The sequence below is a fragment of the Mus musculus genome, chromosome 17 (genome assembly GCF_000001635.26).
Source record: "Mus musculus strain C57BL/6J chromosome 17, GRCm38.p6 C57BL/6J".
Classification (NCBI taxonomy): domain Eukaryota; kingdom Metazoa; phylum Chordata; class Mammalia; order Rodentia; family Muridae; genus Mus; species Mus musculus.
In genome coordinates, this window is record NC_000083.6 from 23,888,965 (window position 1) to 23,913,108 (window position 24,144).

At 46.7% G+C, this 24,144-nt stretch overlaps 1 protein-coding gene and 2 pseudogenes across 2 annotated transcripts; 1 reads left to right on the forward strand and 2 right to left on the reverse strand.

Moving 5' to 3' along the window:
* Positions 1-3,915: 3,915 nt before the first annotated feature.
* LOC115488811 lies at positions 3,916-9,559 on the reverse strand (annotated as a pseudogene).
* A 198-nt stretch (positions 9,560-9,757) lies between these two features.
* On the forward strand, positions 9,758-11,824 carry Dcpp2 (demilune cell and parotid protein 2). 2 transcript variants are annotated; one of them, NM_001039238.2, is made up of 4 exons: positions 9,758-9,786; positions 9,876-9,956; positions 10,342-10,444; positions 11,426-11,823. In NM_001039238.2, exons 2-4 carry the CDS (start codon positions 9,884-9,886, stop codon positions 11,763-11,765), a joined length of 516 nt encoding a protein of 171 aa, NP_001034327.2. In that variant the 5' UTR covers positions 9,758-9,786; positions 9,876-9,883; the 3' UTR covers positions 11,766-11,823. The 2 variants fall into 2 exon arrangements, with proteins under 2 accessions (NP_001034327.2, XP_017173087.1); XM_017317598.2 differs by having other exon boundaries at positions 9,783-9,956; positions 11,426-11,824.
* A 7,405-nt stretch (positions 11,825-19,229) lies between these two features.
* Gm50059 lies at positions 19,230-23,888 on the reverse strand (annotated as a pseudogene).
* Between the last annotated feature and the right edge of the window lie 256 nt (positions 23,889-24,144).

Consider the following 24,144-nt stretch of genomic DNA (forward strand, 5'->3'; position numbering starts at 1 on the left):
GTTGACACACTTCAGTTAACAAGTACAGTTAGCCAGAAGCAGACCTACAAAAGCCCCAAAGCAAGGTTAGTATGTTTTGAGAGTTTCCCAAAACTATCTGGACTTTGATGAATTTGACCTTTATTTATATTTCTTTAAATTTTTTTTCAGCAGGTGGTGCTGTCCAAGTGTTGAATGACACTTCTGTTACAGTGTCAGTTGTGCTAAGGTCAGGCCCTGTTACAGTCATGTGAACTGTCTCTGAAAACAAGCAAAAACAGCAAGAGCAGCAGCAACAAGATTTTCCCTCTCTCTGCTTCTGCTTCTTCTTCTTCCTCTTCTTCTTTTGTTGTTGTTGTTTTTCCTTTGAGTCAGGATATGAATGATGTCTGTCTGTCTGGCCTCAGACTTACAGCAATCCACTTGCTTCTGCTTCCTGCAGGGTTGGTATCAAAGTCATGTTCTAGGATGCCCAGCCTATTTAGGCTGTCGTGAAACAGAATCTCACGGACCACAGACTGGCCTTTAACTTGAATGTAGCAAAAGAAGATGGCCTTGAACAGCAACACTTCTCCTCCTCTTCCCAGTGCTAGGATTACAGGGCTTTGATGTCATATCCAGTTTAAAATGTTTAATCTTGATTCATAACAAAGGCAGCACACTACAGATGTTCAAACCTTAGACAGCACATAATTTGTATCAATGTGTATGTAAAATAGCCCAAGGTGAACTTACTTGACTTTCATACCTCAAGTCAGAGATAACTGTTAAACAGAATCTAAAGACAAATGTCAAACCAGGTTAAAGAGAGCAGCAGACAAACTGCCTAAGAAGAGCTGACTTTTCTTGTCACAGACCCAAATAACCACTGGGCCTGAGGTTTGGTCCAGACTTCAAACTAGGAAGCATTTCTTTTTTCTTTTTTAAAAGATTAATTAATTAATGACATAAGTACACTGTAGCTGTCTTCAGACACACCAGAAGAGGGCATCTGATCTCATTACAGATGGTTGTGAGCCACCATGTGGGTGCTGGGATTTGAACTCAGGACCTCTGGAAGAACTGAGCTTTCTTGTCACAAAACCCAACAACCACTGGGCCTGAAGCTTGGTCCAGACTTCAAAGTAGCACGCATTTCTTTTTTCTTTTTCTTTTTCTTTTTTTTTTTTTAAATTTTGTAATTATATTTAGGTACAGAAAATTTAGTGTATATTTAACCCAATTTAGTGGCGAGTTCTTTACCCTTTGCTTTTTTCAGCTTGGCAATGCGAGCCCCAGGCTTAGGACAAGGACGTTGCATCCCCAGTGTCGAAGGATGTTGTCATATCTTGTGAGGAGCAGGTGTGGCAGCAGTCCCAAGATGGCGCCTGGGATTGCAGCTAAGTCTTATGACTTACACCTTATTTCCTCATACAGCTGAATAAAAGCCACAACCATCGCGAGAGCTGCGCAGGTACACCAGGATACTGGCGAATCCATTTTGGTGGAGACATGCCCCTGCTGCCCTGATTAGCTAAAGCTGTGTGCCTGGTGAGGTGACATGTCCTGCCGTGAGTGGATGGGGGCTGAGAGTATATAAGAGTGAGAGGCCCGGGTTAGAGGGAGAGAGAGAAAGTAGAGAGAGATAAAGTTGAATTGAGAGAGATGAAAACTGAAGTTTGCTGAATAAACTGCTGTTAGAAGGACTGGTGGTCGTGTCGTCCTTGCTGGTTGAGAGCAGATGCGACAATTGTTGGCCCTTAATGGGAATCGACTCCCCCACCAACGAGTTCAGAACTTTCAGCAGGCAGTGTTTGCCGGGAGGGTAAGTTCACGGTAAGTGAAACTTATGACCCCAGGAGTTTAGGAAGGAGCTCAGATAAAATAGAGGCGAATATAAAGTTGCCAGGGAGCAGGCACAAAGTAACGATAAGGTTCCAGGTCTTGGGACAAGTTAAGGTTCCTGGTTTTGGGACAAGATAAGGTTCCTGGTTTTGGGACAAGTTAAGGTTCCTGGTTTTGGGACAAGTTGCACCAAGCACCATTGGGACTTGAGGTTTGCAGAGGAACAGAGGGTTTTACTAAAAGGGGTTTTGCCGGTCTGGAAGTTAGTGAGAAATTGCATAGAAGATAAAGATGTGACGTAGAACTCCAGAGAGGTAATGAGGCGCTGAATCACGTGAGAGAGGAGCACTCTCAATTGGTTTGGGTAAGAGGGTTTGTTTCCTCAGGATCACCTACAACAGCTGTGGGTCCCAGAGCGGCTGACCAGAGCAATTCAAAACAAGAGGAGCTATGAGGACGTGGATGTTCCTGTGGCTGGGGGTGCTCCCGCTAGTGAGAACTGAAGAGCTCTGTGTTCCTGAAACCCATGCCATTGACGCATTCAAGTGTTTCCTCAATTCTTTACATCTAATGCTTCACTACAATTGCCTTTTTTCTATGTTGCTTCAGCTAAAGGGATTGTTGTTTTCAGATGATTCGAAATATTTCACAGATGAGTGATTGTGTTCAGCTGTATCTACTAAAGCTAATGCTACCTGGATTTGAGGGGTGTGGCCTGCCAGTATATCCAAAGGCAATGGCACTATACCCTCCCAACCTAGATGGTCCCCCCTTCGTTTTTGTAGGAGTGTTCCTGATTCCCTTCCACCTTGGGCAGTGCCCCTTATATGTATGGTTGTTATGTGGGGTGAATGGTAGTTGCACTGATCTTTCCCCCTTAAGCCAGGTGGCGGGAGGGGCCTGGGGCAATGCAAATTTTTATTGGAATGGTTCTAATGTGTTTGAAACTTCTGTATTTCAATTTGCTGGAGGAAGGAATGTTTCTTTTCCGGCTACCCCTGTTTGTATGTGACCTCCTTTTGTGTTTATTGTTTATAAGATCCCTTGCCTCAGGGCTGATGGGAGCCCTGGGATGTATGCTTGTAATAGTGTGTGTGTTGTGTGTTTGGCGGGTGCAGTGTGTGCAGGCCCGCACATCCTCCATGGTAGAGCAGGCTTTTGCCGCAGTGGAGGTGGGACAATCTCCTCAGATTCGGTTTGCCGCTCTAAAGAAATAATGCTGCGTTATGCCATGGGTTGCGAGGCTAAGCACTGCACAGAGGATAGCTTGCTGTTGGCATCCTGTGGAAGGCACGTCTGATTGCATGAAGGTTCAGTGTCCTAGTTCCCTTCCCCCAGAAAAAACGGCACGGGAGCTGGCCAAGACCTCTCTGGGTGATGAGCCCAAGGGATGGTTTTGTGTAGGGCCCCTATGCTTGCACACTGGGGATCAGACCTCTACCTTCACCCATGAGGCTTGCTTGCAGCAATCAAGATCTGGCCATAGATTAATCAGCATCCTGGCCTTCTGATGCACCTGCCGCATGCAGACAGGACAATCTCCCCAAGTGTGGCTTGGCATGATAGAGAAGTAGTCAGTGACTGATAAGACTCCCTGGGCGTGTCACCAACCTAAGACCGGGATCAAACCAATGCTGTTTGTCTCCCAAGGACAGGTAAGGGGCATTGCTGCAGGGGGCAATCTAAGACAGACATTCTCTCTGCCAAAAAAGAAAAAAGGGGGAGATGTGAGGAGCAGGTGTGGCAGCAGTCCCAAGATGGCACCCAGGACTGCAGCTAAATCTTATGACTTGCACCTGATTTCCTCATACAGCTGAAAATAAGCCACAACCATCGTGAGAGCTGCGCAGGTGCACCAGGATACTGGCAAATCCATATTTGGTGGAGACTTGCCCCTGCTGCCCTGATTAACTAAAGCTGTGTGCCTGGTGAGGCGATGTGTCCTGCCGTGAGTGGATGGGGGCTGAGAGTATATAAGAGTGAGAGGCCCGGGTTAGAGAGAGAGAGAGAGATAAAGTAGAGAAGATAAAGTTGAAGCGTGAGAGATGAAGACTGAAGTTTGCTGAATAAACTGCTGTTTGAAGGACTGGTGGTCGTGTCGTTTCTTGCTGGTCAAGAGCTGATGCGACAATATCTGTCATTATAATTGTTCCTAATAGCTTCCACCAGCTTAGCCAGAGCACCCTTGTCTTCCCAGTTAACCTGTGTGAAGGCAACCGTGGTGCATGTCTTCCTGTGGACCTGGTGCCCCAGCCTGGCTGTTCCCTTGATGATGCAGTAGGGCACCCCCATATTTCGACACAGGGCAGGTTGGAAAACTGCCAGCTCAGTGGGGTCTATGTCATGGGCAATCACCACCAGCTGAGCCTTCTTGTTCTCCACCAAGGTGGTGACTGTATTGACTCCTGCTCAGAGGACAGGCCGTCTCTTAGTTGGGACATCACCTTTGCCAGCAGCTTTCTTCAACACGGGCCAGTAGCCTTTGCTGCTTCTCTTGCTTTGTCTCTGGCCTGTACTTGTGGGCAAGCTTAAGCAGCTGAGTAGCTGTCTGCCTGTCCAGCGTCTGGGTGAACTGGTTAATGGCAGGAGGGACTCTGAGCCGCTTGTAGAGGATGGCTCTTTGCTGCTGCAGCCTGATGTAGTGGGGCCATTTGAAGAAGCGCGTTGAGTCTCTTTTGGGCTGGATGTCCTGTCCAATGCCAAAGTTCTTGGGCCTCTTCTCGAACAGAGGGTTGACCACCTTCTTGGCCTCCTGCTTCTTGACGACAGCAGAAGCCGGGGCCACCTTCTTCCCCTTTCCCCTTGGCCTTCTTCCCTTTGGGCATCCTGCTCGGCTGCAGGAAAGAGCTCTTTTTCTTTTTATAAAGCTCAATTAAGATTAAGCTCTTAACTTCTGAGCCATCTATTCAGCCCAAAAAGATTTATTTATTAATTATATGTAAGTACACTATAGCTGCTTTCAGACACACCAGAAGAGGGCATCCAATCTTACTACCGATGGTTGTGACCCACCATAAAATTTCACGGATTTGAACTCAGGACCTCCACAAGAGCAGTCAGTGCTCTTAACCACTGAGCCATCTCTCTAGCAGTAGCAAACATTTCAAGTAAACCTTATGAACAAATTGTTCCCAGCGGCACAAAAGAATACCTGGACTTGGAGAGTTTATCAGCCAAACAACCTGAAACTTTCTAGGGATCTCACCAGAAACCTCACTTACAGTAAGAGGACCTGCCTTAAATACTCCGTGGCTCTTAGTTGTATTGGTCAGATAGTAATTCCATCCAAGGCACCTCTAAAGCCATCGTAGAATCTCATTGACCAAAAGAGAGAATGAAAAGGAAAAGGAAAATTGTTTTCACCACCCTTTGAGATGCACATTGAGAACCCCAAAATGGAATATGTGGTGGCTGCCTTAGTTAGGGTTTTACTGCTGTGAACAGACACCATGACCAAGGCAACTCTCATAAGGACAACATTTAATTGGGGCTGGCTTACAGGTTCAATGCATTATCATCAAGGCGGGGAACATGGCAGCATCCAGGCAGGCATGGTGCAGGAGGAGCTGAGAGTTTATGTCTTCATCTGAAGGCTACTAGCAGAATACTGACTCATGGGCAGCTAGGATGAGGATCTGAAAGCCCACACACATAGTGACAAGCCCACTCCAACAAGGCTACACCTCCTAATAGTGTCATCCCTGTACTGAGCATAATGAAACCACCATTGATGTATAAACTGATGATGTCACTTCAAGGTGTGGATAAGGGGAAGGAGGGAGAGAGACACAGAGAGAGAGGACAGTCGGAGACATCCAGGAGAGAGAGAAAGAAGCAGACTGAACATGGTCAAGAGAGAAGCAGGTGCAGAGCCCAGAGAGAGGAACATGGAAAGAGGGAGCCCAGGAGGTCAGAGGGAGAGGAGGAGAGGAATACAGAGAGAGATGGGGCAGGGGAGACAGAGAGTCAGAGTGAACTATCCAGAAAGAGCAGGCTTACAAGGAGAAGGAGTAGCTGGGGGAGGGAAACCCTGGAGCTGGATGGAGTTTAGCAGGGGAGGGGATGAGAAGGGCTGGGGGGCCTGCCTGGACTCTGAAATGGGCAACAGATACTTGAGATAGGAGGGAGCCTGAGAGCCAGGTGTGCTTTGCTATGTTAATGGGCAACAAGGGTAGCCATTTGCCCCTTCTGCCAGTGATATTGGAAAGGACTTCTTTTAGTAGAGGGAGCCAGCTTCACAAGTTCCTGAGGAATGGTGACTTTTATCTAACCACCTCCTACAGGCCAGGCCAGGCCAGGCCTTCTAGATGTCTGACTGTCTTCTGCAGTTTTAGGGTCTGCAGTTTCCTTTGGATCTACCTGTGGAGGAAACGGCAGTTAAATGTGACTGTGCTCTGAAAAGTCCACATCCACATTCCCAAGGCGCTTTAGTCTTTCTCTGAGCAGCTCTCTGTTCTGAATGAAGACCGACTCTGCTTCATAGGGACTTCTCCTGAACTTACTTTCTTCACTGAAGCCAAAGATCTGGTTTTATGTGAGTCAAGGTCCCCAAAAGATTAAAGGAACTCTTCAGGTGTGCTTGCCTCTCTCTTTGCTACTCCTGCCAAGGACAAATGTTTGCATAGATTACTTGATGCCACAGAGTGCCTTCAGGGACTTGACGTCTTGATGGAACCAGGTTTCTCATTCAGATGATAGCATCTGGATCCTAGGCATCTCACTGGTGTGGCCTATTATTTCTTCTCTTCAGGAGGATGAGGAAAACCCCACTGTGGTTACAATAACCTTGGAATTATCTGATAGATAGAGACATGTCTGTTTCTTTAAGAGTTAATCCAGTGTGTAAGCTAAAGGCTACTCCTCAGGAAGCCTGGCTCACCTGAAGCTGGATGAAAGAGGTAGGAGGAACATACTGTTCTTTTAATGAGGTGAACTTTTCCTTCCCAGAATTCCCTCCTCTGGGCAGATGCTCCAGGGCTGTCCAGGAGGACTCTGCTGGAGCAGCCTCCCTTTCTGAGTTGTGCCTTCTTTTTCTCTTCTTTTGAATGTTAGCCAGAGCTAAGTACAATTTCCTGGCACTCAGGGGCTTCCTTATGCTTTCTCTAAAGCTCCCTTCCTGGCCATGTGGCCAATCGTCACCATGTGTCTGCTCTCTATGGTGGCTTAACTTTTATGTCTTGGTTCACTATCTTGGATGAATAGACATTTGTTCATGTTCCCCAAGGACACGTCTCACACAATACTTAATTCTCTACCTCCCAGGTTTTTGATTACAGATGTGATACTCTGCCCAATTTATATAGTACTGGGTATTGAATCCAGGTGCATGCTGGGAAAGCACTCTGCCAATGGAGCTGCACCCCTAGTCCAGTAATGGACTCTTGAATTTTATACTTCATCTGGAACTGGCCTTGTCTAGGAACTTTGTATAAGTGTCATAGGGGCAAACAAGGAAATGAACAAACATAACCTCTATATCAGGCCTGGGGATGAGGCTCAGTGGTAGAGCACTTGCTGCACACAGTGAGGTCTTTGGTTTAATCCTGAGTACCAACAAATGAAAAGAAAAGAGGAGAAAAGAAAGGAAAGGAAAGGAAAGGAAAGGAAAGGAAAGGAAAGGAAAGGAAAGGAAAGGAAAGGAAAGAAAACGAAAGGAAAGGAAAGGAAAGGAAAGGAAAGGAAAGGAAAGGAAAGGAAAGGAAAGGAAAGGAAAGGAAAGGAAAGAAAGGCCTCCATGTTGTGGTTTCAGTGATGCTGTTTTCTAGGTCAAGTCTTTATTCATACTTCAATCAAACAGAATTATATATAAAATATTTTCTTACCAGCTGTTTTAAAGTGTCTTAAATTATGTAAAGAATAGCCTAAAGGCTAGCACTCAGGGATATATGTCTGATTATCCATAGCTGTGTGTCATCCCTCGATTTACTTGGATATCTAAAATAAAAATTCAAGTGTGACTTGAGACAGGCTTTTGGGTTTTTTCTTTTTTCTTTTTTCTTTTTCCTTTTTCTTTTTTGTTTTTTAGACAGGGTTTATTTATGTAACTCTGACTTTCCAGGAACTCTCTAAGTAGCCCTCTCTATGTGAAAAATCTCTGGGGATTCTCACAGCAACACTGAGGGTAGATACTGTGATTTTCTAGATGTAATAGATGAAAAGCTCGAGGCACAGCATCGACCCAGTTCACCCATCACATCCCTCATGAAGCTGGGCTTTCCATCAAGTCTGGCTTCCATACCGTATCAGCAGTTGTGACCTTCTACTATTTCCAGAGACCCTGAGGATGCCCTTTCTGACATTGTTCTCTGCCCCATGTGAGGTAATAAATAGCCTTCATCTCCTCCATCATTATCTTCCCCATCCCATCTTCCCAGATCATTCCAATGGGATGCTTTTCAGTAGCCAATGCGAAGTCTTGACAAATACATCTTTGTGTTCCTTTCATGTGTCTTCCTTCAAGAAGGGGCTGAGTAGAACAGATGAGAATAGACAGAAGAAAGTACATCAGACAGAGGGAAGCTACCCAGGACCCAAGCCCAGGAGAATATCACCACCCAGATAAAGACAGGGATCCTGGGGCTTGAGGAGGGGATAAGGAGATGGCTCAGCTGGTAAAACATTTGCCATCAAGCAATAAGGCTCTGGGTTTGATTCCTAGCACCCACATAAAAAGGCTGGGTGCAACAGTGCATGCTTGTAAAACTCATGCAGGAAAAGCAGGAGACAGGAGATCCTTGGGGCCTGCTAACAAGCCAGTCCAACTGAATCTGTGAGCTCAAGGTTTAGTGAGAAAGGGTCTCAAAAACATAGGCATAAATGTCTCGAGAGGTGGTTGGGCAACTGTGAACACTGACTGCTCTTCCAGAGGTCCTGGGTTGGACTCACAGCACCAACACAACTGTCTATAACTCCAGTTCCAGTGAGGTCCTGGCCAGTCTGGGTCATAATACAAAGATCCGACCAAAGAAGGAGACGGAGTAGGAGGAAGAGGAGGAAGAGGAGGAAAAAGAATATGTGTGATGATCATCAACATGTGCACACACATTCATGTACCCTCACTCCTTATGCACAACACAATGACAAAGAGGAAACAGTTCTTAGATAGCTCAGTAGTAGAGCACTTGCCAAATGTTTTGGTAGTCTGTGTTCAATTCCCAGTAATACACACAAACACACACAGACACACACACACACACGTACACATACACACACATGCACAAAAATGCAGGAACACACCTCACACTGGTCCTAGGTGCTGCCAGATGAGTTGGCCAAGAGATTTTACTCTCTGCCTTTTATGGCTCCTGTTACATCTTGGATGTCTCTCTCTATCTCATGACCTCTGTGTCCCTTCCCATCTGTTCTATAGCTAAATCCTGCATAGCAGAGAGACCACCACAGATAGCTGAGTGACAGGTCAAGCAACTACTATCAAAGTGCCTCTTCTTTTTTCTTTAAACAGGGTAGAAGGAGCAACACTTGTCTCTAGCTCTCTGAGGTTGGTAGGGAGCTCACAGGGGTTCTGCGAAGTGTGCCAGACCAAGGACCTGCCTAGGCCCCTCAATAAGAGGCCCTGGTGCTCTGGAGTGTTTCTGAGACTAGTACCTGTGCCACTCAGAGGGTTGAAATCTGCCAGGCTGAGCTGGGGAACGGCTCTCAGCAAACCTCTCCAACTTCTAAAGTCAAGTTCTGACCAGGTGCCCGTGAGAGCCCAAAGGTGACAATGGAGATAATGCCTGTCACTGTCAGCAGCCATGTAGACGTAGGCTGTAGTGCCAACTTGGCAAAACAGTGTGTCCGGGAGCCTCCCCAGATGGCTTTGAGAACTCCCCCAGGAAGAGACCCCCCACCAGCTCCTTCCTGTCTCTCTGGTGGCCTGTGGCTTCTTCCTTCTGGACAGGGGCCCAAGAGGCCCCAGAAGCATATAAGGGGAGGGGAAAGAGGTCCAGGAACAAGATACCCAAGGCGAATCCTCTCAGCCAGGTAAGCTGTGTGCCTCCCAGGGATGGACATGGCAAAATGCAGCTGGTTCCCTGTCCAAGACTTGGGTGGTCTTTGCTCTTTCCCCTCAGACTTTGAGATGTTCCAGCTGGAGGCCATGCTGGCCTTACTGATTCTTGCCTTCTTGGGGACCCCCACGGTTTTGACACAAGGTAAGTCAAGTCTGAAGTCTGCCTCTCTCTCTCTCTCTCTCTCTCTCTCTCTCTCTCTCTCTCTCTCTCTCTCTCTCTCGTTCTCTCTCACTCGCTCTCTCTCTGTCTCTGTCTCTCTGTCTCTGTCTCTCTCTCTCTGACTGTTTCTCTTCTCTCTCTCTGTTCGTCTCTCTGTCTCTCTCTCTGTCTCTCTGTCTCTGTCTCTCTCTGTCTCTCTCTTAATCTCTAGTAGCCACCTCATCTCTCACAACCCAGGAGACACGGGGGCTACTCCCAGCCCTTTGCCACAGACTAAATATTGTCATGGGACTATCCTTCAAGGGTGGGAAGACATCCTTTGTGTGGCTGAGTGGGTTTTCTCCCTTTGGGTTTTTTATCCACACAGATTATCATGGTCCAGAAGTTGGAAAACATTCCTGCACTAGTGCACCTGAAGGAAAAAATATAACAAGTATCCGGGTATTTCTTCAGGCTAGATTGATTGTTGGGTAAGTAGGATCTGGGTCATGGCTCCTACCACTGGGTCCCAGTTCTTCGATGGCTTTATGGGCCAATGTAGATGCTCTGCTTATATTCTACCCATGGAATCCTCACCTGGCTTTCAATGGATCATTAAAGTCATTTGATTAACAGAGTCACAGAGCTACCAGCCAAACCTTTGGCTTGTCCCTGTCTCTAGCCACCTCTCCTGCACACAGGCCTATCCTGGGAGAATTCATTTGTAAATTCCTACTGTTGCCTCTTGGGTTGATCAAAGAAGGTTGGAGATGATTCTCCTTCCTGAAGTCAACCACAAAAGGCCCCTCAGGCCCCAAACTTGATAGCAAAAGTCTGGTCTGTCAGGTTTGAGTCCAAAGAGGCAAGGGTCAGAGTGAGTCTCTAATAAGACATTAGTGGTAAGATATGTTGGAAGCAGAAAACCCAAAGTCAGTCCTTTGATAGTGGGGGGCGGGGGGGCAGCCCTGCTTGAGTCCTGGACTGGATTTCTGCTTTGTACTTAGAGAACACCAGACACACACATAAAAAAACAGGTAGAGTGTATGAACAGGGAAGAGAAAGCTCTGGAACACTATCAAAGATGGGGTTGCTGATGAACTTAGCAGTTCGGCTGGTGAAGTCCCCAAGGGGCATGGAAGGCACCTAGACTGTGGCCTGCTGTTTATAAGTGACCTAGGCTGAGGATGTCCCAGCAAGGCCAGGGGCAGCTCCCCATGGCAGTCGCTGCTCCTTTTGAAGTTTTCAGTGAGCAGCTTCCCAAGGTCTTCTCTGTTTGTGATGTCTTCTGTGCTCATGAGGGAACTGGTTCCTCTCATACTGAGTAGTGAGCTTTAGATCACAGTGTCTGAGAGTGGCGTTTTCTTTTTCAGTATGTCTTAAGAAGCCAAAAGAGCGGGGAGGGGTACCAAGGAGCCAGGAAGTCAGGTCATGCACTGTCGGGATGAGTATTCAAGACTTTTCCTCTCTCCTAGAATTCAGCTCAACTATAATGACAACGAGGACGGTCAAGTGTATGGCTCTACTGCCGGGAAGGTGATGGTAGCCAGACTGTCTAAGGAAGAGCACATCATTGGGGTCGAAGGCACATATAATCCTTCTGCTTTAACTCAGATAGTCTTTACAACCACTCAGCCGCGCCTGCTAATGGTGGGGTATCTCGTGGGTAATTATCAGTACTCTAGCTACCCTGATGATCCCAGCCTTGTGCTCAAGGGAGCTTGTGTCTCTTGGAGGGCAGGTGGCATAAAGAGTATCTTGTTTTTGTGGGGAAGTGAAAACAGTTCATGTGTGAAATATGGCCACTCAGGCTGAAGTGGTCTGTGTCAGGTACTTCCAAACTGAACCCATGAATAAATACAACATCTGCATGAGCTGTGTGTCCAACTGCAATCCTTGGGTCTGAGAGGCTTCTGTGATCTGAAATGAACGTTGGGTAGAAATGGATCCGGCAAGGGTTTGGGGCCTGCCTACAAAGACCCTAAGCTACAATCTCTGAGGTGTTAGCTCAGAGACCACCACTGTGCACTGTGCCCTGCACCAGGGCCAAACCCGGCACCTCTGCTGGCCCTGCAATGCTCCAGACTTCTCTGGTGATACAAGGGAGGCCATTAGTCATCTGCCAATAGCTTGTACTTATCAGGCTTTTCATTGCACTAGGACATGAAAAAAAAGGGGTCCCAGATGAGTTACAGAGATGGTTCAGTGGGTAAAATCTTTGTTTGCTGTTCAAGAATAAGAAGCTATGTTTGGGTCCCCAGAACCTGCAAGTCCATAACTGCAGCACAGGGAGAAGGGAGGAGGGGTGGAGACAGACTTACCCTCACGGTTCTCTGGCCAGCTACTCAAGCCAAATCTGCAAGCTCTAGCATCAGGAAAGAGATCTTACTTTACAAAATAAGTATTAGAGACCTCCCCAAAGCCACCCAAGGTCAATCTCTGACCTCCACATGTATGTATACATATGTAAGTGTATGACTTCCTTAAGATGCACGCATGCACACATACAAACATATACAACACACATACACAACCCAGACACAGAGTCACAAAAAGGGGTCAGCAGTTCAGCAGATGGACTCTTTGTCAAGAGGGGTCAATGCAGAAGTTTGCAAGAGGAGTCAATGGCGACTGCTGAAGTGCCTGTGTCCCTGGGCATCTGTACAGTCAGATGTGTGAGAGCATCTCCAGGGGGTGAGGCAGGTTGAGAGAGTCAGAGATTCTTCCCTGAGGCAATGGGATCTGAGCTTGGCTTTCAGAGAGGAGGGAGAAACAGCCAAGTAGATGCAAGGAGAAGGAAGCTTCAGGCCCAGGATCAAATATAACAAGGCAGAGGACAGGCCTCTCTCTATCTGCGCCTCTCAGGTTCTCACAGTACCACTTGCAAAATGAAGGCTTGACTGGCTGTGGTGGCACATGCCTTGAATTTCATAGTTCAGGTAGCAGAGGCAGGAGAATTTCTGTGAGTTCAAGGCCAACCTGGTCTTTAAAGCAAATTCCAGGACTACCAGGATTACTACATAAAGAAATTGCCTCCCTCCCAATGAGGAAACTGAGGCACAGAGAACAAAGGTCACATAGAAGTAGCAGCATGAGGTCCTGCTGAAACATCTGAACCCTGAACCCAAACTAAGGCAAAGATTTCACAAGTAGGTTGGAGAGCTCCCAGCATCTATGACGCCTGGGTTCTATCCCTAATAGCACATAAAACCAGGGGTGACAGTCTGTGTCCATCATCCCACTCTGGAGGTGGAGCCAAGAAGAGCAGAACAGGAAGTTTCAGGACATCCTCTGCTACATACTCAGTTTAAGTATAGTCTGGGCTACATGATATCTGGCTCACACACACACACACACACACACACACACACACACACACACAAGAATAGAAAAAAATACTAATAAGCACTTCTGATCTGTCCATGATATTACACAGTAGCACTAATTCCATATATTTTTGTAGCATTGGGCATTGAGTCTAGGACAATGCTTTAGCTGTCACTGAGCTATATCTCCATCCTTAGGAAAAAACTTTATAATTAAAAAAATAATTTATTGCTATATATGGTATACACACCTTCAATCTCAGCATTCCAGGCAGGCAGGGCAAGGCAAGTCTCCATGAGCTTGACACCATCAATGAGATTCAAGTCAGCAAGGGTTAAACTTTTTGGAAAGTGTATGTCAGGAGCTGTACAGAAGAAAACAGAAGCCACTGGGGTTGGCTGTGGCTCCCACAGGACCTTAGTGGTCCACCTTACTGGAGTTGTATCTCCTGGCTTGCTAAAGAAGAAACATTTTCTGTACCCTTTACCTTTCCTTGAGGCTGGCAGTGCCTCCCAGAATCTTCATCATCATCATCATGATCATCATGGTCATCATCATCATCACCATCTTCATCATCCTCATCATCACCACCACCACCATCATCATCATCACCATCATCATCACCATCATCACCATCATCATCATCACCACCATCATCATCATCTCCTCTTCCTTCTCCTTCCTTCTCTTCTTCTATAAATTGATTTTACCCTCTCTTTTCAAAAATGATTTATTGATTAATATATTCTATGTATGAAGGCTCTGTCTTCATGTATACCAGAAGAGAGATTTAGATCCCATTACAAATGGTTGTGAGTCACCATATCGTTGCTGGGAATTTAACTTAGGACCTTAACTTAGTACTCTTAACTTCTGATCCATCTCTTCAGCAACCCCACCCCCAGCCCCCTGCAATACACATACACCTCCCCCATGACTATCTTTAGCCTGGTCAAGTGTTATAGGCAGGTCTGGTCTGTAATCTTATCCACTCCAGAGGTAGCAAGTTGAGGGGAGCTACCATCTTGCACAAGCTCTGAACTTAAGCTCCAGTCTGGCTCAGAGAATAAATATATTAATTAAAATGAAATAAATAGACCATCTTCTCAGGCAGCCTCTGCTTTGTGAGGGAAGATGAAGGCCAGGCCAGAAAGATGGGGAGCAGGAAGTGACTGGAGAAGGACCAGGAAACGCAAGGGAGGCAGGAACCCCTCACCCCTTTTCAAGTCTAGCTGTCCCCATCTTTGTAAGGCTGTTGCTGCCATCCTTGGTTGTATCTACACTAAGCACATCTTTCAAGCCAAGCACTGCTTTGAGGCTGTTGATGCTGCCCTCAAAGTTCTCAGGACTTTGTTCCTTCTGCCTAGTGAGCCTCTAGGGCCCAATGTGAGGGCAGTTAAAAGAAGGTCTAGGGAGTCCCAGGTGACAAGAATCAAGCAGGCTCCCATAAATGCATAAACTTTATTCAACAAAGGGATTCAGAGCCTCGTCATCCTGGCCCGTATTAGCTCAGGGTCATCTTGTCCCCCTGACCCTGCCAAGTGAGCGCTGCTGGCCACAGGATATGCTTTGCTCTAGTGTCTAGTTTGCTGCCTAGTTAGTCTTCACCTTCTAAGAAGCAGATCCCCAGTCCGTACCCAATGTCGTTGACCATCATCACCTGCTGACCAGGGCCCGCACAAGACTGCAAGGCGTGCTAACCAGAGCTCCATGGAGGTGAGCTTGCAGCCAGAGCAGGGCACCCAGGGCAGGTACAGCCAGCAAGTGCCTGCTGCCCTGCAAGGTGCCATGCAACCCATTCTGCAGCAGGAGGAGCACAGGTGCTCAGTAGGGAGCACCACAGTACCTGGAGCTCCAGTTTGCACTATGTGAAGCCATGCCCTGCCCTGGTTCCTAGAGCCAGCCTTTACCAGCCTGACCTGAGACTGTGTCTCCTTCCCTCTTCTTCCCTTTAGGACACAACCCTCACCCATTTCTAGAAGACATTTTTTTTTAATAAAGTTAATTTTCTGTCTCTAAAGCTTGCCCTGAACAAGCTATGTAACCAAGATGATTGATCATGAACCCAGATTCTCCCCCCTCGGCCTCTTAAGTGTTAATATTACAGATATTCGTGACCATCTCACCTTTTTTGATATGTGTGTGTATGTGTATGTGTACAATGTCTTGAATGTGGATGTCACAAAAACAACTTTAAGGAGTTTTTCCTCTCCCTTTCCAGTATGCAGTTCCCAGGGATCAAATCCTTTATGTTGGGGGCAGATGCCTTTAAGTCTTCACAGGCTGAATTGTCTATGCCAGTTCTTGATGATGATGATGAGGAGGAGGACGACGATGACGATGAGGAGGAACAAGGAGGATGACAAGGAAGGATGTCATGACGATAATGATGATAGTCTGTGGTATACAAGATTGGATCGAGGAAAGCACTGCATTGAACTATATCACCAAGTCTCTCTCTTTCTCTCTTTTTTAGAGATCTTGTTTTAAAAGATTAATTGAATAAAACAAAATTAATCAATTTTGGTTTTTCAAGATGCGGTTTCTCTGTGTAGACTTGGCTGTCCTCCAGTTCTCTCTGTAGACTAAGGCTGGCCTTAAACTCACAAAGATCCACTTGCCCCTGACTTTTGAGTGCTGGGATTACAGATATGTGCCACTACCACCTGGCTCTGTTTTTATTTTTTATTTATATGAATTCTGGTCCTCTACAGGCAGCAAGTGCTCTTGACTGCTGAGCCTTCTCTTCAGCAACCCTTCCCCAGAATTCTGTCCTTTACTTACTCACTTGGCAACAGGATTCTTGGCAGACACTGGTGAGGACCGCCAAGATCTGCCTGTCAGAAGAGCAAGCACAAGGAAGTCCATTTCACATCCTGTGACGGTAGGCAGGGACATCTCTCAGCTCACATGAACCGTTTTTGTCACTGCCAATGGGCTGTAAGGTCACCAGAACTACTTGGAAGAGGGACCCTTCCAGGCTCTGTGATCCTACCTGAACCAAGAGTCTGTCTCTTGAAGATGAGCCCCACCCTTACCCAAGCCTGGGCATTCCAGCTTAGTGGGCTTTCCCAGGTCAGGCTGGGGAAAGCAGAGGGCAAGAGACTGCTAGGTAAAGTTAGGCATGTGAGACCAGAGCATTCTCTCAGGGCCACAGGAAGTGGGCACAACTGGATGTGCTGTGGAGAAGCCCAGGAGCCAAAGTTCTCTCACCAATGAATTGTGCTTGTGGTATCCATGAAGCCTCGAATTCCCTGAGTCTCCCCCTGCTCGTAACCATTATGGGGAAGAAGCAGATGCCCTCATTCCTACCACTCTTTGAGGAATGTGAAGCAACAGCCAACAGGAGAGTTCTCAGGCTAGCCCTGGACCTCTGGTCTTGAACTCCTGTAATGCTAAGGCTGGCTCTGGGCTCTAGAGGACTGACTCTTGAGGAGAGTCAAGGGAGACATGGTCCTAGAAGATCAGTTCTCAACCTGTGGGGGGTGACCACTGAAAAACATGTATTTTCAGTGGCCTTTTGAACCCTCAGCCACGAATTTATTTCCTTGCTCCTTGATAACTATAATTTTGCTACTGTGAGGTGTCTCAGTTCCTAAGACCATCTGGAAATATGTTTCTGATGGTCATGACCCACAGGTTGAGAAGTGTAAAAGTAGCTTTTATTCGGCAGCAATAACTCTTATCTCTGAGACTTATTGCCTCTGTCTGCTAACCTAGGCCTTGGAAGCTTCCCTCCATACACTCTAATCTAGACCTAGAATGTTTTCACCCTCTGAAACTTGATTCTCAAAAAGCTCACCCTTCCTAGTTCCTTCTGATTCTGGGCAGGCTGGTACAACTCATTTCCTCTGGCTCAAATTCCTCTCCTACCTGACTGGTTCAGTCTTCTCTCTCTCTCTCTCTCTCTCTCTCTCTCTCTCTCTCTCTCTCTCTCAGTCCTCTCTCTCTCTCAGTCCTCTCTCTCTCCATCTCTCTCTCTCTCTCAATCTGTTTTATAATCTTCAGGGTCCTTCTCATTCTCTGGCTTTTTCTGTCTTCAGCTGCTTCTAGCTTGTTCTTTCTTCAAGCTGTCTCTGTAAAACTCTCCCAGGAAACCTACCTTCTCCATTTCTCTCTGCAGTGCTTTCTCAAGTAGCTTCCCTTTCCTCTCTCTTCTCATGAGGGTTGAGCATAGCCTATTCTGTCAAATCTTTCTCTGGTCATCACTTTGTCTGCCACACAATTAGACATCACTTTCAAACATGGGTGCTTCCATTTACAACCTAACTTTACCTTTATTGTTTGGGCTAAAGGTGTGTGCAAAGGACTGAGCCAAACCACAACTAGTTTTTGTCAGTAAGTAACAATCTCAGGGTTCACAGTGTGATCAAATATTCTGCAACAGAATACTACTGTTCTAGAGGATTCGGGAGCCATACACAGGTGGCAAGACTTTGTGGCATCTCGGGGAAACATCCGATGTAAAATTGAAGATCACCAAAGGTGGGTCAAGGGGACATTGTGGAAACTTCTTTTCCCACAGGCTTGCTTATATGGCTTAAGAAGGCTCTAGGGCTGCTCTCATCACATGCATGTAACATGTAAAATGCATTGTGGTTCAGACCATGCACCTGTGTAACACTCCAACGTCACTGCTGTTCACTATTCACCAGATAACACTTCGTGGACATGGGTTCAAGGCAATAGAAAGCCTTCATTAGCCGGCCTGTGACTACACTACATCGGGTGTTTGAGATCCCAGTGTAGCCCTGAGCCTTTCTCAGGATGAGCTTTTAAGCATAGAAACCATGTTTTGGGTTGACACACTTCAGTTAACAAGTACAGTTAGCCAGAAGCAGACCTACAGAAGCCCAAAAGCAAGGTTAGTATGTTTTGAGACTTTCCCAAAACTATCTGGACTTTGATGAATTTGACCTTTGTTTACATTTCTTTAATTTTTTATTTTCAGCAGGTGGTGCTGTCCAAGTGTTGAATGACACTTCTGTTACAGTGTCAGTTGTGCTAAGGTCAGGCCCTGTTACAGTCATGTGAACTGTCTCTGAAAACAAGCAAAAACAGCAAGAGCAGCAGCAACAACAAGATTTCCCCTCTCTCTGCTTCTGCTTCTTCTTCTTCCTCTTCTTCTTTTGTTGTTGTTGTTTTTCCTTTGAGTCAGGATATGAATGATGTCTGTCTGTCTGGCCTCAGACTTACAACAATCCACCTGCTTCTGCTTCCTGCAGGGTTGGGATCAAAGTCATGTTCTAGGATGCCTGGCCTATTTAGGCTGTCGTGAAACAGAATCTCAGGGACCACAGACTGGCCTTTAACTTGAATGTAGCAAAAGAAGATGGCCTTGAACAGCAACCCTTCCCCCTCCTCTTCCCAGTGCTAGGATTACAGGGCTTTGATGTCATATCCAGTTTAAAATGTTTAATCTTGATTCATAACAAAGGCAGCACACTACAGATGTTCAAACCTTAGACAGCACATAATGTGTATCAATGTGTATGTAAAATAGCCCAAGGTGAACTTACTTCACTTTCATACCTCAAATCAGAGATAACTGTTAAACAAAATCTAAAGACAAATGTCAAACCAGGTTAACGAGAGCAGCAGACAAACTGGCAAAGAAGACCTGAGCTTTCTTGTCACAGACCCAAATAACCACTGGGCCTGCAGCTTGGTCCGGACTTCAAACTAGGAAGCATTTCTTTTTTTCTTTTTTAAAAGATTAATTAATTAATGACATAAGTACACTGTAGCTGTCTTCAGACACACCAGAAGAGGGCATCTGATCTCATTACAGATGGTTGTAAGCCACCATGTGGGTGCTGGGATTTGAACTCAGGACCTCTGGAAGAACTGAGCTTTCTTGTCACAGAACCCAAACAACCACTGGGCCTGATGCTTGGTCCAGACTTCAAAGTAGCAAGCATTTCTTTTTTCTTTTTCTTTTTTTTTTTTTTAAATTTTGTAATTATATTTAGGTACAGAAAATTTAGTGTACATTTAACCCAATTTAGTGGCAAGTTCTTTAACCTTTGCTTTTTTCAGCTTGGCAATTCGAGCCACAGACTTAGGACCCAGGACGTTGCCTCCCCAGTGTCGATGGATCTCGTCATATCTTGTGAGGAGCGGGTGTGGCAGCAGTCCCAAGATGGCGCCCGGGACTGCAGCTAAGTCTTATGACTTGCACCTGATTTCCTCATACAGCTGAAAATAAGCCACAAACATCGTGAGAGCTGCGCAGGTGCACCAGGAAACTGGCGAATCCACATTTGGTGGAGACATGCCCCTGCTGCCCTGATTAGCTAAAGCTGTGTGCCTGGTGAGGTGACATGGCCTGCCATGAGTGGATGGGGGCTGAGAGTATATAAGAGTGAGAGGCTCGGGTTAGAGAGAGAGAGAGATAAAGTAGAGAGATAAAGTTGAAGCGAGAGAGATGAAGACTGAAGTTTGCTGAATAAACTGCTGTTAGAAGGACTGGTGGTCGTGTCGTTCTTGCTGGTCGAGAGCGGACAGGACAATTGGTGGTCCGTATGGGGAATCGACTCCCCCACCAACGAGTTCAGAACTTTCAGCAGGCAGTGTTTGCCGGCAGGGTAAGTTCACGGTAAGTGAAACTTACGACCCCAGGAGTTTGGGAAGGACCTCGGATAAAATAGAGGCAAATATAAAGTTGTCAGGAAGCAGGCACAAAGTAACGATAAGGTTCCCGGTCTTGGGACAAGTTAAGGTTCCTGGTTTTAGGACAAGTTAAGGTTCCTGGTTTTAGGACAAGTTAAGGTTCCTGGTTTTGGGACAAGTTAAGGTTCCTGGTTTTGGAACAAGTAAGGTTCCTGGTTTTGGGACAAGTAAGGTTCCTGGTTTTGGGACAAGTAAGGTTCCTGGTTTTGGGACAAGTAAGGTTCCTGGTTTCGGGACAAGTTAAGGTTCCTGGTTTTGGGACAAGTTAAGGTTCCTGGTTTTGGGACAAGTAAGGTTCCTGGTTTTGGGACAAGTAAGGTTCCTGGTTTTGGGACAAGTAAGGTTCCTGGTTTTGGGACAAGTAAGGTTCCTGGTTTCGGGACAAGTTAAGGTTCCTGGTTTCGGGACAAGTTAAGGTTCCTGGTTTTGGGACAAGTAAGGTTCCTGGTTTTGGGACAAGTAAGGTTCCTGGTTTTAGGACAAGTTAAGGTTCCTGGTTTTAGGACAAGTTAAGGTTCCTGGTTTTGGGACAAGTTAAGGTTCCTGGTTTTGGAACAAGTAAGGTTCCTGGTTTTGGGACAAGTAAGGTTCCTGGTTTTGGGACAAGTAAGGTTCCTGGTTTTGGGACTAGTAAGGTTCCTGGTTTCGGGACAAGTTAAGGTTCCTGGTTTTGGGACAAGTAAGGTTCCTGGTTTTAGGACAAGTTAAGGTTCCTGGTTTTAGGACAAGTTAAGGTTCCTGGTTTTGGGACAATTTAAGGTTCCTGGTTTTGGGACAAGTTAAGGTTCCTGGTTTTGGGACAAGTTGCACCAAGCACCATTGCGACTTGAGGTTTGCAGAGGAACAGAGGGTTTTACTAAAAGGGGTTTTGCCGGTCTGGAAGTTAGTGAGAAATTGCATAGAAGATAAAGATGTGACGTAGAACTCCAGAGGTAATGAGGCGCTGAATCACGTGAGAGAGGAGCACTCTCAATTGGTTTGGGAGAGAGGGTCTGTTTGTTTCCTCAGGATCACCTACAACAGCTGTGGGTCCCAGAGCGGCTGACCAGAGCAATTCAAAACAAGAGGAGCTATGAGGACGTGGATGTTCCTGTGGCTGGGGGTGCTCCCGCTAGTGAGAACTGAAGAGCTCTGTGTTCCTGAAACCCATGCCATTCACGCATTCAAGTGTTTCCTCAATTCTTTACATCTAATGTTTCACTACAATTGCCTTTTTTCTATGTTGCTTCAGCTAAAGGGATTGTTGTGTTTTCAGATGATTCGAAATATTTCACAGATGAGTGATTGTGTTCAGCTGTATCTACTAAAGCTAATGCTACCTGGATTTGAGGGGTGTGGCCTGCCAGTATATCCAAGGGCAATGGCACTATACCCTCCCAACCTAGATTGTCCCCCCTTCGTTTTTGTAGGAGTGTTCCTGATTCCCTTCCACCTTGGGCAGTGCCCCTTATATGTATGGTTGTTATGTGGGGTGAATGGTAGTTGCACTGATCTTTCCCCCTTAAGCCAGGTGGCGGGAGGGGCCTGGGGCAATGCAAATTTTTATTGGAATGGTTCTCCTGTGTTTGAAACTTCTGTATTTCAATTTGCTGGAGGAAGGAATGTTTCTTTTCAGGCTATGCCTGTATGTGACCTCCTTTTGTGTTTATTGTTTATAAGATCCCTTGCCTCAGGGCTGATGGGAGCCCTGGGTTGTATGCTTGTAATAGTGTGTGTGTTGTGTGTTTGGTGCATGTGTCGGGTGCAGCGTGTGCAGGCCCGCACTTCCTCCATGGTAGAGTAGGCTTTTGCCGCAGTGGAGGTGGGACAATCTCCTCAGATTCGGTTTGCCGCTCTAAAGAAATAATGCTGCGTTATGCCATGGGTTGCAAGGCTAAGCACTGCACAGAGGATAGCTTGCTGTTGGCAACCTGTGGAAGGCACGTCTGATTGCATGAAGGTTCAGTGTCCTAGTTCCCTTTCCCCAGGAAAAATGACACGGGAGCTGGCCAAGACCTCTCTGGGTGATGAGCCCAAGGGATGGTTTTGTGTAGGGCCCCTATGCTTGCACACTGGGGATCAGACCTCTACCTTCACCCATGAGGCTTGCTTGCAGCAATCAAGATCTGGCCATAGATTAATCAGCATCCTGACTTTCTGATGCACCTGCCACATACAGACAGGACAATCTCCCAGTTGTGGCTTGGCATGATAGAGAAGTAGTCAGTGACAGATAAGACTCCCTGGGTGTGTCACCAACCTAAGACAGGGATCAAACCAATGCTGTTTGTCTCCCAAGGACGGGTAAGGGGCATTGCTGCAGGGGGCAATCTAAGACAGACATTCTCTCTGCCAAAAAAGAAAAAAGGGGGAGATGTGAGGAGCAGGTGTGGCAGCAGTCCCAAGATGGCGCCCGGGACTGCAGCTAAGTCTTAAGACTTGCACCTGATTTCCTCATACAGCTGAAAATAAGCCACAACCATCGTGAGAGCTGTGCAGGTGCACCAGGATACTGGCGAATCCATATTTGGTGGAGACATGCCCCTGCTGCCCTGATTAGCTAAAGCTGCATGCCTGGTGAGGCGATGTGTCCTGCCGTGAGTGGATGGGGGCTGAGAGTATATAAGAGTGAGAGGCTCAGGTTAGAGAGAGAGAGAGAGAGAGATAAAGTAGAGAAGATAAAGTTGAAGCGAGAGAGATGAAGACTGAAGTTTGCTGAATAAACTGCTGTTAGAAGGACTGGTGGTCGTGTCGTTCTTGCTGGTCGAGAGCTGATGCGACAATATCTGTCATTATAATTGTTCCTAATAGCTTCCACAAGCTTATCCAGAGCACGCTTGTCTTCCCAGTTAACCTGTGTGAAGGCAACAGTGGTGCATGTCTTCCTGTGGACCAGGTGCCCCATCCTGGCCGTTCCCTTGATGATGCAGTAGGGCACCCCCATCTTTTGACACAGGGCAGGTAGGAAAACCACCAGCTCAATGGGGTCTACATCATGGGCAATCACCACCAGCTGAGCCTTCTTGTTCTCCACCAAGGTGGTGACTGTATTGACTCCTGCTCGGAGGACAGGCCGTCTCTTAGTTGGGACATCACCTTTGCCAGCAGCTTTCTTCTCAGCACGGGCCAGCAGCCTTTGCGTCTTCTCTTGCTTTGTCTCTGGCCTGTACTTGTGGGCAAGCTTAAGCAGCTGAGTAGCTGTCTGCCTGTCCAGCGCCTGGGTGAACTGGTTAATGGCAGGAGGGACTCTGAGCCGCTTGTAGAGGATGGCTCTTTGCTGCTGCAGCCTGATGTAGTGGGGCCATTTGAAGAAGCGCGTTCAGTCTCTTTTGGGCTGGATGTCCTGCCCAATGCCAAAGTTCTTGGGCCTCTTCTCGAACACAGGGTTGACCACCTTCTTGGCCTCCTGCTTCTTGACGACAGTAGAAGCTGGGGCCACCTTCCTCCCCTTTCCCCTTGGCCTTCTTCCCTTTGGGCATCCTGCTAGGCTGCAGGAAAGAGCTCTTTTTCTTTTTTTAAATCTCAATTAAGATTAAGCTCTTAACTTCTGAGCCATCTATTCAGCCCAAAAAGATTTATTTATTAATTATATGTAAGTACACTAGAGCTGCTTTCAGACACACCAGAAGAGGGCATCCAATCTTACTACCGATGGTTGTGACCCACCGTATGATTTCTGGGATTTGAACTCAGGACCTCCCGAAGAGCAGTCAGTGCTCTTAACCACTGAGCCATCTCTCTAGCAGTAGCAAACATTTCAAGTAAACCTTATGAACAAATTGTTCCCAGCGGCACAAAAGAATACCTGGACTTGGAGAGTTTATCAGCCAAACAACCTGAAACTTTCTAGGGATCTCACCAGAAACCTCACTTACAGTAAGAGGACCTGCCTTAAATACTCCGTGGCTCTTAGTTGTATTGGTCAGATAGTAATTCCATCCAAGGCACCTCTAAAGCCATCGTAGAATCTCATTGACCAAAAGAGAGAATGAAAAGGAAAAGGAAAATTGTTTTCACCACCCTTTGAGATGCACATTGAGAACCCCAAAATGGAATATGTGGTGGCTGCCTTAGTTAGGGTTTTACTGCTGTGAACAGACACCATGACCAAGGCAACTCTCATAAGGACAACATTTAATTGGGGCTGGCTTACAGGTTCAATCCATTATCATCAAGGCGGGGAACATGGCAGCATCCAGGCAGGCATGGTGCAGGA